This window comes from Nyctereutes procyonoides, unplaced genomic scaffold (assembly GCF_905146905.1).
Source record: "Nyctereutes procyonoides isolate TBG_1078 unplaced genomic scaffold, NYPRO_anot_genome, whole genome shotgun sequence".
Taxonomy (NCBI): Eukaryota; Metazoa; Chordata; class Mammalia; order Carnivora; family Canidae; genus Nyctereutes; species Nyctereutes procyonoides.
The window spans coordinates 13452482-13465600 of NW_026575140.1; the positions used below are offsets into that span (position 1 = coordinate 13452482).

The 13119-nt window shown below is 63.9% G+C and overlaps 2 protein-coding genes across 2 annotated transcripts; both read left to right on the forward strand.

Moving 5' to 3' along the window:
• Nucleotides 1-5179: 5179 nt before the first annotated feature.
• On the forward strand, nt 5180-9075 carry CTRB1 (chymotrypsinogen B1). The gene is made up of 7 exons (XM_055305924.1): nt 5180-5918; nt 6889-6992; nt 7096-7175; nt 7483-7561; nt 7849-8029; nt 8106-8239; nt 8903-9075. The coding sequence occupies exons 1-7, from the start codon at nt 5867-5869 to the stop codon at nt 9062-9064; spliced, it is 792 nt and encodes a 263-aa protein (XP_055161899.1). The 5' UTR covers nt 5180-5866; the 3' UTR covers nt 9065-9075.
• A 718-nt stretch (nt 9076-9793) lies between these two features.
• On the forward strand, nt 9794-13029 carry LOC129497225 (chymotrypsinogen B-like). The gene is made up of 6 exons (XM_055305925.1): nt 9794-10455; nt 10539-10618; nt 10935-11013; nt 11355-11535; nt 12314-12447; nt 12868-13029. Exons 1-6 carry the CDS (start codon nt 10069-10071, stop codon nt 13027-13029), a joined length of 1023 nt encoding a protein of 340 aa, XP_055161900.1. The 5' UTR covers nt 9794-10068.
• Nucleotides 13030-13119: the final 90 nt, after the last annotated feature.

Below are 13119 nucleotides of genomic sequence, written 5' to 3' on the forward strand. Positions count from 1 at the left end.
CAGAGACAGACACCAGAGGGACAGGAATGTGATGTTGTGAGCCCCATAGTCCAGGCACGAAAAGGAGAGTGCTGCTGTTCTGGAAGGTGCTCTGGGCCTCAACCCTGAGCCGGTTTGTAGAGGAAGGTGGGCTGGGAAGGAGGCCGGGGCACCCCGGGAGCAGCTGGCCAGTGAGCGGCACAGGGTCACTGCCCCTGACTGGAACTGCATCGGCCTGGAGGTTTGGTGGTGATCTGTAGAAGCGCTGTGTGCGCTCAGCACGGGCTCTGTTCACAGTGCTTCCCGGGGTGGGCTGGGGGGCAGGGGCTCTGCCCAGGGGCTCCCGGAGGGCCCCCAAATGTGGGGAAGGGCTGAGGCAGCCGCGTTTCCAGGGTCGCAGGGAGCCAGCGGCTGGGTGCTGAGCGCTAACTGGGTCTGAGCTTTCTGATCCCTCTGGCTGTGTGTCCCCCCACACCCGGGGGCCCAGCTGGGGGCCAGCCCTGGGCGTGAGGGTGAGCAGTCCGCAGTGAGCCCAGTTCCGTTTCAGGCCAGGGTCATTCACATTTGCTCGGCTTCTCTTCTCTTTTTTTCCTTCCCTTATTCCAAGCAGGGAGCCAAGCCGGTTGGATTTTCCTTGCCTCGAGGACTTTCCAGAACAGACAACGGCGGCCCGAGTCCCTGGCTCTCCGGGTCTGCTGGGAAACTCAACCCAGGCCCACTGGCGTGTAGGGGGAATCCGGCCTCAGACGCTTCTGCAAGGGGAGGGAGAGCTCCCCCAGTCCCGGAGGTGAAGGCGGGGTGTGCGTCTCCGCGGGGGGGGGCGCGGGGGGCTCGTACTTTGACAGAGAGCCAGGCCCCGGGGCGAGCGAGGGGTCTGTCGGCGCCAGGGCCAGCCGCGCCTGCCCGGCTGCAGCCAGTCCTCATTCTGGGCCACACTCGGGGCTCCCCAGGGTGAGGGGGCCGGGAGCAGGGCCCCGGGGCGGGGGGGACAGAAGCCGGGTACTGCTCTGGCTTGGCCCCCGGAGGCGCCCGCCGGCAGCCCGAGCCCATCGCGGCTCCTGCCTGACACACGGGCCACGCGCCCGGAGGGGCGCTCCGAAGCCACGGGCGGCGGCGACGCAGGACTCAGACGTTGCTCGGGCTGCCCCGTGTGGCTTTCAAGGTGCCAGCGTCACCGTGTGGCCTCTCGCTGGGCCACACGCGAAGGGGCCCCTGGGGAGGCCAGACATGGATCGGCTCCCCTTCCTCAGTGGGCCTCAGGCGCTCGGCGGCCTGAAGGCCCAGAGAGGCTGGTCCTGGCCGGCCACGCCACTAGGAGTCACAGCCACGTTTGTCCAGGCCCGCCGCCACCGCGCCGGCAACAGAAAGCGGCCGTCAGTTGTGAGACAGTTCCCACTTTCAAAGATATTACAACGTAAAAAAAAAAAAAGGTATTAAAACAAAAATATCTCGTCTGAGAAATGATCACATATGTTCAGGGCAGCGGGGGGGTGGCTCACGGGTTAGGCATCTGCCTTCGGTTCAGGTCATGGGCCCAGGGGCCCGGGCCCCAGCATCGTGTGGGCTGTCAGCTTGCTGAGGGGCTTGCGCCTGGACCCCCCCAAGGTTCCTGATGACGCTGGGAGCCTCTTAAGAAACTGGGTGCCTCAGCTTTGGCTCATGGTGTGGTCCCAGGGTCGAGTCCCGCATCGGGCTCCCTGCAGGGGGCCTGCTTCTCCCTCTGCCTATGTCTCTGCCTCAGTCTCTGTGTCTCTTATGAATAAATAAAATCTTAAAAAAAAAAAGAAACTTATTGTCCTCCTAAATCCACAGAGTCCCTCTAATAGAAAAATCTTAAAACTGACATTTCTTGCATGCCCATGTGTAGAGCTGAGAATCACCTTATTACAAGGAGCAAAAGGAGGGGACGCCTGGGTGGCTCAGCAGTTGAGTGTCTGCCTTTGGCTCAGCCTGCTTCTCCCTCTGCCTCTGTCTGCCTCTCTCTGTGTCTCTCATGAATAATAAATAAAATCTAAAAAAAAAAAAAAGGAGCAAAAAAAGGAGTGGGCTGGGGAAGGAGCAGCAGCCCAAATGGCCCAGTGAGGGAACGGTATGTAAATTTTGGGGTGCTTATGATGTGCAACACCACTCCTGATACAGCCGAGAATGCAAGTGAATCACAAAACCATTGGGCTGAGTGAAAGAACCCAGATACAAAGACAACGTACAGAATGGTTCCATTTATAGAAATTTCTAGAACAGGCAAAACTTATGGTGAAAGTAATAGGAACAGTGGTTGCTGGTTACTCCAGAGAAGGGGGAACTGGAAAGGAACCTCGGGAAATTTCTGGGGTGACAGCATCTTGTTTCTTGGTTGTGGTGTTGCTACACTCTGGGGTGCGTGTATATGTACATATAGAAACTCATCCCTCTGTTCGCTTAAGATCTGTGCGTCTCATACGTAAATTACACTTCGATATATCTTATTATTGATCAAAAGAGAGTTGGGATTTGACCTCCTGCAAGGCAGGTCTTGGAGAAGAGGGGCCCCTTTACCTACGGAGACTAACATCGAGGTCCAGCGCTGAGCAACGCCGCAGTCTGAGTCGCCAGCGCGGAAGGAAGCCCGCAGGGCTGGGCAGGCCCCGGGGCTGGGCAGGACCCGGTCCCCCACAGCGACGCCCGCCCAGAGCCAGAGCCGGCCGCTCCCTCGCGCTCGCTGCAGGCGCGGTCCCCATGCCCATGCGGGGGTCCCTGCGCGCACGTGGACCGGGTCGCCCCGAGCAAATCTCACTAGGCCACAGCTTTTCCAGGAAGAGCGTCCGCGCTGCCCACGTGCAAGCAGGCGCCCGGGGCTGCGGCGCTCGGGGGGTCCCGGGCTGGGGCGCTCGGGGGTCCGGGGCTGGGGCGCTCGGGGGGTCCGGGGCTGGGGCGCTCGGGGGGTCCGGGGCTGCGGCGCTCGGGGGGTCCGGGGCTGCGGCGCTCGGGGGGTCCGGGGCTGCGGCGCTCGGGGGTCCGGGGCTGCGGCGCTCGGGGGTCCGGGGCTGCGGCGCTCGGGGGGGTCCGGGGCTGCGGCGCTCGGGGGGTCCGGGGCTGCGGCGCTCGGGGGTCCGGGGCTGGGGCGCTCGGGGGTCCGGGGCTGCGGCGCTCGGGGGGTCCGGGGCTGCGGCGCTCGGGGGTCCGGGGCTGGGGCGCTCGGGGGGTCCGGGGCTGCGGCGCTCGGGGGGTCCGGGGCTGCGGCGCTCGGGGGTCCGGGGCTGCGGCGCTCGGGGGTCCGGGGCTGGGGCGCTCGGGGGGTCCGGGGCTGCGGCGCTCGGGGGTCCGGGGCTGGGGCGCTCGGGGGGTCCGGGGCTGCGGCGCTCGGGGGTCCGGGGCTGCGGCGCTCGGGGGTCCGGGGCTGGGGCGCTCGGGGGGTCCGGGGCTGCGGCGCTCGGGGGTCCGGGGCTGCGGCGCTCGGGGGTCCGGGGCTGCGGCGCTCGGGGGGTCCGGGGCTGCGGCGCTCGGGGGCCCGGCGGCGGGGCCCCGGCCAGGGCGCGTCGGAAACGCCAGCGAGAAGCGGAAGCCGGGACACACCCGCGGCCGTCGGCTTGGCCGGAGGAACTACCGGGTCCGGAGGTGCGCGCTCATCCCGGGCCCTGGCGGAGGCCTAACCGCGGGGGGCGGAGGAGCGCGGCCCCCGAGGGAGGGACGGCGCGGCCCGCGGGCTCCTTCCTCCGGGTCTGGGGTCGCGAGGGGCGGGAGGGGAGCGGAGGGGCGGGAAGGGAGGGGGCGGGAGGGGCGCGGCCCGGGCCCCCGGCCGCAGTGGGTGCACGAGCGGCCCTCCCCGCCCCCACCTCAGCTGCGCGCGTCTCCAGACCTCCCAGACCGCGGCCGGGGCGCGGGGGGCGCGCGAGGGGGCGCGGGGCGGGCGGGTCCCCCGCGCGACGTCCGCCCCGAGCCCCGCCCCCGCCCCGTGGGCCCCGCGTGCCGTGCGGCCCGGGCACCTGGCCGCCGGGTTCCCACCGCGGCCGCACGGGTGGAAGGACCGCGTCAGGCCGCCCCCGCCGCGTGTCCCCGGGGCCCTGGAGGCTCGTCGGTGCCGGGACTGGGGACGCGGCGGGCGCCCCGGGGCCGGGCCCGCCCTGCTCGTGCTGGTGCTCGTGCCTGCGCCTCGACGGCCTCCGGCCTCCGATCTGCGCTTGGCGCACCCCGCCGGCCCCCTGACTTAGCAAGGCTGAGGACCACTCCTTAGCTGGTAGGAATGGACACTTTACTTTTTTTTTTTTTAATTTGCTCTTTTTTAAAAAAATTTACTCTTTTTTAAAATTTATTTTTACTTTTTTTTTATTTTTAAAAAATTTTTTAAAATTTACTCCCTCTCGGGGGGATCCCTGGGTGGCTCAGCGGCTTAGCGCCAGCCTTTGGTCCAGGGCACGATCCTGGAGACCCGGGATCGAATCCCACGTCGGGCTCCCTGCATGGAGCCTGCTTCTCCCTCTGCCTGCGTCTGCCTCTCTCTCTCTCTGTGTCTATCATAAGTAAATAAATCTTTAAAAAAAAAAAATTTACTCCCTCTCCTTTCCCCGTGTAAGCTTCCTAAAAGGAGGAGAAATTTGGGTTGCTTTTCCTTTGCTCCACTCCACTATGGGCCTAGTAAGCTGGGCTCAAAAGGATAAAGGGGCTTGCATAGGTAGCCTGGTCTCGCTGAGGGCCACCGTCTGCCCCCTGTTCTGTGCCCAGCTTTTCTATCTGATAGTGTGGCCATCCCTCACTGTCATCAGACTGTCTTCTAGAATGTGAGAAAGGCATCAGTAGGAAATTCAGGAAGGAGTACAGAGGATCAACCAGCATGGATCGTGTGTTAGGCCTGGTCCTAGCTCAGATGGGTCATGTGCTGCGTAATGCAGGATCCATACCACAAGCATCCTCATTTCACATACTTAGAAACAAAACCAAAGAGGCCCCATAACCTGCCCAAGTCCACACAGCCGTTTTGTGCTGAGACCTGTACCGCAGAGCATGCCACTGTCATCAGTGCGATGGAAATTAAAAGCAGCTGTGAGATAATCATTTTCCTTGTGTGTTTTGTGGGACTCACACTGTACCTGGCAGGCTCACCCTCAAATTTCTCCTTCCCCAGTTTCCCAAGTGTTGAGAAAGGGCCCCACTGCCTGCCCTGTCGCCCAAGCCAGAAGCAGGCTCCCTGCACACCCCCACCCCCTACTCCCCATTTCCTGTCTGATCCAGCCTCCCCTGGGCTCTCACTGGGGCCATGGCTCCAGGTTGCCACATGCTCGATCCCAGGGGGCCATGGCACCCGTGAAACCCAGCCTCCTGTGAACAGGCAGCAGGAAGCTTGCCCCTCTGAGCCATGCTGCACATTAGCCCAGGTGATGGCCCCAGATATTGAAGGGAACCTTCATGGAAGCTTCTTGGCCATCCCCAGGACCAGGAGGGGCATCCTCAACACCTTGGCCACCTGCACCTGGGTCCTCACACCTCCTGCCTCCTTGACCCCACTGCCCAGGGGTTTTGAATAACTAACTAACAGGCCAACTAAACTTCCTGCCCAAGGTCCTCCAGCCCATGGGAGAATCGGCTGGGCCTCAAACCCTGCCCAGGCCTGGCTGCCGTCCGAGAGCTCCTTCCTGGAAGACGAAGCCCAAGTTTTCTGAGCCCTTCCCTGTGACTGTGGGTCAAGGGCCACTTTGCTTGGCCCTACCTTTGCCCTTGACCCAGACCTAAGCTCAACCATGGGCCACAGCTGTTGGTGTCCCAGGCCTGATGCCAGCCCTGCTCTGGCACATCCTACCTACTCGGGCACATGCCCAGGAAAGGGATTGTCACCTCAAGGTTTGCTGATAACAGCTTGTTGGATATAACGGGGAGCTCCCCAGGCAGGCGCCCCACACCTCCCTGACCACGCACCATGGCCTTCCTCTGGCTCCTCTCCTGCTTCGCCCTCCTGGGCACAGCCTTCGGTGAGTTTGGGGCAAGCAGAGGCCAGGAAGGATGTCTCTGCTCCCCGTCAGCCCCTGAGGCCAGAAGGGCAACAGGATCCCTGCTCCCCGTGCAGCTGCACACGGTGGTGTGAGCCTGAGTGGGTCTCTCTCCCCACCTGAGCCTCAACAGCTGGGAGGATTGGACTGAACTAGCCAGCAGGAGGCCCCCAGGAGGAGGTGGGCCTTCCTGCGACTGACCCAAGAGGCCTTGTACCCTGTGCAAGGGACAGGGAAGACAAATCCAGTGGGGGCAAAGAATCTCAGAACAGCTAGGGGCTCCCAAATGGGTGCAGAGGGAGAGCAGGTGGGCAGGTGTAGCTTGGCCACCACCAGCGCTTTGGAACCCTTGAACCCGGCACTTTTAAACTTGTGTTCACTGAGCGCTTACTATGTGCCGGGGCCAGAGCAAGTTCCTGCTTTGCCTGCTTAGTCTTCTTGCATCCTTTTTTTTTTTTTTTAAGGATTTATTTATTTGAGAGAGAGAAAAAAATGAGTAGGGGAGGGGCAGGAGGAGAGGAGAGAAGCAGACTACCTGTTGAGCCCAGAGCTCAGTGCAGGGGTGGGGTGCCGATCTCACAACCCTGAGATCAGGACCTGAGCCTGAAATCAAGAGTCGGATGCTCAACAGACTGAGCCACCCAGGCGCCCCGTCTTCTCGCATCCTTATCCCAACTTTGTGAGGTTAGGCAGCAGCTGTATGATCTCCTCTGCGCGGAGGGGGGAATGATGACAATGCTCAGCCAGGCCGCACGGGGCTGGGTTTCAGACCCGCAGAGCCCTGCCTCCAGCCCATGCTGGGGCCCTGCCACCACCTCTCAGCCCACCTGTTGGGCTTGTCTGGGCTGAAGCATACGTCAGACTGAATTTCCCTGGGGTTCCTGGGAGAGTAGGACCTGGGCAGGGAGCCCGTGGCCCCCACCCTCCACCCCTTACCTCGCACCCCCTCCAGGCTGCGGGGTCCCCGCCATCCAGCCGGTGTTAAGTGGCCTGTCCAGGATCGTCAATGGGGAAGACGCTGTCCCGGGCTCCTGGCCCTGGCAGGTGTCCCTGCAGGTGAGGGGGTTTTCTGTACGTGAGTGGGGGACACACTGGGGTATGAGCCAGGCTGGGGGCTACTGGCGTCCAGGTAGGCCTGACCCTCCCCGTCTTCCTCCAGGACAGCACCGGCTTCCACTTCTGCGGGGGCTCCCTCATCAGCGAGGACTGGGTGGTCACTGCTGCCCACTGCGGGGTCAGGTGAGGCCCCAGGGTCCCCAGGAAACCCCTTGGTAGGGGGGAGACTCAGAACTGAGGGCTGGACCTAGGACATCCTTGTTCCTCACTTTCCTTCTTTCGGAATGTGTAGAAAACCCTGCTGGTCTCCCAAAGTCACCAGGAGGGAAACACCTGGTGGGCTGTAGGTGCAGTTGTTTCGGGGGCGATAACTGATATTTTGAGCTCCCATCTCTGAGCATGTGCACAAAGGGACAGACGTGTACCCTGCACCCCAGCAGGCCCCACCGCCTCACAGCAGGAACCCCCTCCCTTCTCTGGCCCTCTCCAGAACCACCCACCAGGTTGTAGCCGGGGAGTTCGACCAGGGCTCAGCTGCTGAGAGCATCCAGGTGCTGAAGATCGCCAAGGTACGGTGGCCCTGGGGTGACCCCAGGCACAGCAGGCCCTCGGGAGTGCACAGCCCGGGCTGAGGCCTGAACACCCCCAGCAGCTCCCAACCGCCCCGGCACCCCATTGGGACGGGGCGGAGCAGAAGGCAGCGTGTCCAAGGTCCACATATTGGTCCCGGCCCTGACCTCTGGCTCCTGGGGCCGCAGGAGGAGATCTGAGGTAGCCTGGCGCCCGGTCCCCCCACCCCCCCGCCCCGGCCTCCTCCCAGCCCCCCATCACCGCAGCTGTCCACCCCACCCCACAGGTGTTCAAGAACCCCAAGTTCAACATATTCACCATCAACAACGACATCACCCTGCTGAAGCTGGCCACGCCCGCCCGCTTCTCCGAGACCGTGTCCGCCGTGTGCCTGCCCCAGGCCACCGACGACTTCCCTGCCGGGACCCTGTGTGCCACCACGGGCTGGGGCCTGACCAAACACACCAGTGAGTGACCTCCAGCTGGGGGCAGGGGGCTGGAGAGCGGGGCTCTGGTTGCTGACCACCCACCCTGCCCTTCCAGATGCCAACACCCCCGACAAGCTGCAGCAGGCGGCCCTGCCCCTCCTGTCCAACGCCGAGTGTAAGAAGTTCTGGGGCAGCAAGATCACCGATCTTATGGTCTGTGCGGGTGCCAGTGGCGTCTCCTCCTGCATGGTATGGCCTCCCGGACTCACCTGGCACCCCCTTCCCTCCCAGCCTGGGGTGGGTTCAAGCGAAAGCCCAGGCCAGGGGTCTTGGCTAGAGAGAGGAGATGGAGTAACACACAGGCCTCTTTGGAGGGCCTGACACTCTCTCCTTGGAATTCATGCTTGACCAGTTGTAAACACGGTTGGCTCTCCCGGCCGATCACCAACGACCTCAACGGACGGATGCCCGAGCAGGGGGCTCTGGTCTTGAAACCCACCACACTGCAAAATTCCATTGAAATCAGGAACTGAGCAAATGGCGCCCCTGGAGCAGAGCAGTACGCAGCCTGGGTAGTGGAGTGTGGTGCCCAGGTGTCTGCAGATGGGGTCGGACAGCCCTTCTCCCTCACCACGGCTCCACGGCCAGGCCGGCACCAGCCAGGCTTCCTTCCTGTCAATCAAACCAGCTTTATCAGGCCTCTATTATAGGGCGCAGGTGATGGCCCAGACTCGCAAGGGCATAAACCACAGAAGTTGCTGCTCGGTCATTCTTTCATCCCCCTCCAATACTGGTGTGCTGGGTGTCTACTGGCTGTCAGGCTCTGGACTGGGCTCTGGAATAAGGTCCAGGGGTCCCTAGGGCCAGGCCACCTGGGCTGCTGGATCTAAGCCTCCTCCCCTCTCCCTGCAGGGTGACTCTGGTGGCCCCCTGGTCTGCCAGAAGGATGGAGCCTGGACCCTGGTGGGCATCGTGTCCTGGGGCAGCAGCACCTGCTCCACCTCCACTCCTGGCGTGTATGCCCGTGTCACCAAGCTCATACCCTGGGTACAGCAGATCCTGCAAGCCAACTGAGTCCCCCACCCCCACCCTGACCTCTCTGCAGACCCTGTTTCCACAAAGTCTCCATAAAGCAATAAAAGACACATTGATGATGTCTCCTGTGTTGAGGCCGCTGAGACCGCATTCTGCTCTTGAACTTGCGTCTTCACTGGGACAAATGGCAGGGGGTCCTTGGCGGGGGGGCCCTCTGTAGTCTTGCTCCTAAGAGATGAAGTGGGACCTTGGTCCCCCCCCACCCATCCGTGCCCCAGGGAGTGGGCAGAGAGCAGGCATCTGGGGCACAAGCCAGCTGCTGGCTGCATGCACCTGTGGTTCCAAAGAACCTTCCCAGGAGCAGCCCCTGGGCTGCCTCTTTCCCAGGCCTGCACAGGAGCCAGGTGTTTCTCAGCCCAAGGCCACATGATAAGGACAGGATGGTGGGGCAGGCCGCAATTGGTGGGCTGGGGGATATAACGGGGGTCCTTTGGACAGACCCTATCGCATCTCCCAAGCCACACACCATGGCCTTTCTCTGGGTTGTCCTTGGCTTTCTTCTCTTTGGCAGCAGCTCAGGTAAGCGCAAGGTTCAGGCAGGCCTGGTGGACCCAGATCAAGCCTCTCCCACCCCTGGCCCCCACAGCCCAGAAGGGCCAAGTCCTCACACTCCCAATCACCCACCCCGGCTGGCCCCACAGCGTCCCTTCTCAGGCCCCCTTGGGGCCTCTCCTCCGCTCCCTGCTCCTCCTCTGCCTAGAGGTCCCACGGGCCCCTCAAACTCAACTGGACCTGGTGGACCTGCCTCATCCTGGCCTCCTCCATCCACCCAGAAGCCGGGGGTCGTCCAGGTTCCTCCATCATCTGCATCTGTCTCTGAGCTGTAGGAATCCTGCCTGGGGAATGTGTCCCTGCCCTTCTGTCCTCTGGGTAGAGTAGCACTTTGGCCCCGCCGACCTGCTCCTGCTGCAGGGACAGCCCTGGGGACTCAAGCAGGACATCCCAACCCCAGGCCCCAGACCCCTGGGTTTGGAGCTGGAGGGATGCTCTTCTCGGGGCTCATGGTGGGGCGGGGAGCTGGCTACCTGGGTCTCTGGACCCAGCTGTCTGGCTCTAGGCCCCAACTCCAGATGCCCCCGGCCTCAAGGACCCTCCTCCACAAGGGCACCGAAGGCAGCGGCCGGCTGGGTGGGGAGGGGCTGAGGGCCCTGCAGCGGCCAAAGCTCTGGGGGCTAGGTGGCCACAGAAGCCTGAAGTGCCGGGTCTTCCCCCCTGGCCCCCTTGCGGCATCATCCACTGACCAGCTGCTCTGTCCCTGGTCCCCAGGCTGTGGGGTCCCTGCCATCCACCCCCAGCTGAGTGGCTTGTCCCGGATCATCAATGGAGAGGATGCTGTCCCCAACTCCTGGCCCTGGCAGGTGTCCCTGCAGGTGAGGGGTAAGCCGGGCGTGGGGAGCTTCGAGTGGGAGGCGTGTGGCAGGAGGCAGGGCTGACTGCACCTCCTCTCTCCCAGACTAGCTCCGGCTTCCACTTCTGCGGGGGCTCCCTCATCAGCCAGCACTGGGTGGTCACGGCCGCCCACTGCGGGGTCAGGTGAGGCCAGCACCGGGGGTAGGCGCCCCCGGGGGCGGGAGCAACCTCGCTCCTTCCCCAACAGCCCCTCCAGGCACTGCGAGCTGGCAGGAGGGTCTGGCAGGTGGCAGCTGGGGAAGGAGCTCTTATGTCCCGCTACAGACAGAGCCGCGGCCCTGGGAGACAATCCCCGCCCTGTGCCCCCCGCCCCCCCAGACCCCAGCCTGGTCTGGTCCCGGAGGCGGCCCCCTTGGGGGCGAGTGGCTGTCACCTCAGCAGGCACTCTTCCCGGGCACCCCTCCGAGGTGGCCAGTGCCTGAGCACCCTGTCTCTCCAGGAAGAGCCACCTGGTGGTGGCTGGGGTGTCCGACCACAGCTCTACGGAGGAGGCCGTGCAGGTGTTGCCCATCGCTGAGGTACTGAGGCTCACGGCAGCGCTGCCCGGGGGTGGGGGTGGGTGGGGGGGTAGTGGGGGGCCCCTCTGCTCAGGCCTCACCCCCTCAGATGTCTCAGTCCAGAACCTTCTTTCCCGAGTCTTAAAGCTCCTTCACAAATACTGAAGGAGGTCGTTTCCGATTATAAAGTTACGTTTTGCTCACTGAGGAAAAGCACAAAAATGTAAAAACTACATACCACCAATGTGTCAAACGCCAGCTTCCAGGGACTCTGTCTGCAGCTCCATCTGCGTTCCTTTCTGGGCGCCCGCCCCCCTTCCATCTCCCCTGGAAGATGAAGAGCCCCCGCCCCGTGTCCCCAGGTTTTCGAGCACCCCCTGTGGGGCCAGGATCTGGGCCCCTACGACATCGCGCTGCTGAAGCTGGCCGCGCCCGCCCTGCTCTCGGCCACCGCGTCCCCCGTGTGCCTGCCCGGCGCCAACGCCAGCTTCCCCGCGGGCTCCCTCTGCGCCACCACGGGCTGGGGCAGGACCCGGTACAACTGTGAGTGTCCCGGGGGCTTCCGCAGGCAGGCTCCTTCGGCTCCAAGTGCTGGAGCCCAAGCACGTCCACTGCGAGTCATAAATCTGGTTCTTTAAAACCCTCCCAAGGAAAAAGCTACCAAACAAGAGTAGAGATGAGCATAGACTCTGCTGGAAGACGAAGCGGCTGAGAAACAGCCAAGTACCAGCAAGCCTCGCCCCCGCCTTGCACCAGGGCCCCTGTCGCCCCATCCCCGCCCCGACTGCTCCCCACACCCAAGGACAGTGGCCGTGTTGAGCCGCTCAGGCGTCCGGGTGCAGGGGGTGGGGGCCCCCCTCGGTCTCCGGCTGCTCCCCGCCCGCACTCCCCCTGCAACGTCGTCCTCGCTGCTCCTGCCCAGGCCCCAGCTCCCCTGCTGGCCCTTTAACAGGACAGGAGCGGCCAGGGGAGGGGGCTCCCTCCTGTGCCCCCCCAGAGCGGCGCGCCCCCGCGGTGTCCCCGGGCCCAAGGGTGTCAGCCCCCTTCCCTGGGAGACAGCGCCCCCCCAGCATCTCCCAGGGCCCAGGCCGCACGGAAGCGGGTGTGTGTGGGGGGGGTGTGGGGGGGTGGGGGCTGTCTGAGCACCACCGGGGCCGCAGGCGCTGTTCATCTCAGGGGCGGTTGGCAGCTCCGGTCCCGGGGCCGCGGCAAAGGCCAAGGACTAGGACCAGGCAGGGGAGGCGGGGTCTCCAGGCGGCCACTGGTCCCTGCCACCGGGAGGGGGGGGTCCTGATCCCCCCGGCCGGCTGTGTCCCCGCAGCCAACAAGACCCCCGACAAGCTGCAGCAGGCGGCCCTGCCCCTCCTGTCCAACGCCGAGTGCAAGAAGTTCTGGGGCAGCAAGATCACCGACGTGATGATTTGCGCCGGTGCCAGCGGCGTCTCCTCCTGCATGGTAGGCCCGGCTCTGCCCTCCCTGCCCTCGCCCTGCCCTGCTCAGGCCCGCTCGGGTCGGGAGGGCGGCTCCTCTCTGCGGCACCTGCTCCCCCTGGCCCAGGCCAGCTGCCCTGGCCGGGCTGGTGCGGGGCTCCCGGGGTGATGGCGTCCTCCTGCCAGCCCCCCTGAGCTCGATGTGTCCAGCCCGTTGTGCAGACACCGGCCCGGTCAGGGGGTTAGCCCGCTGCCCCAGGCCCTCCGGGAGCAGGTGACAGCTGGGGCTGCCATGGGGCCACAGCTGGGGGCTCCTGCCCGCTCCCCGTGCCCACACTACGCTGGTCATTTCCCTGCACAAAACCTGGGCTGGGGAAGGGCGGGGCACACCAGGGTCCTGGCACCCCGCTTCAGCCTTGGAAACGAGTCCCTTCTCCTCCTGCAGGGTGACTCTGGTGGCCCCCTGGTCTGCCAGAAGGATGGAGCCTGGACCCTGGTGGGCATCGTGTCCTGGGGCAGCGGCCGGTGCAACCCCTCCTCACCAGGGGTGTACACCCTTGTCACCAAGTTTATTCCTTGGGTTCTTGAAATTCTGGAGGCCAACTGAACCCTGTCCCATCCACTTCTGAAAAATGCAAATAAAACCCCCAAGAGCAACCACATGCCTCTTCTTTGTGTCTTCACCGGGTTGCGGGGG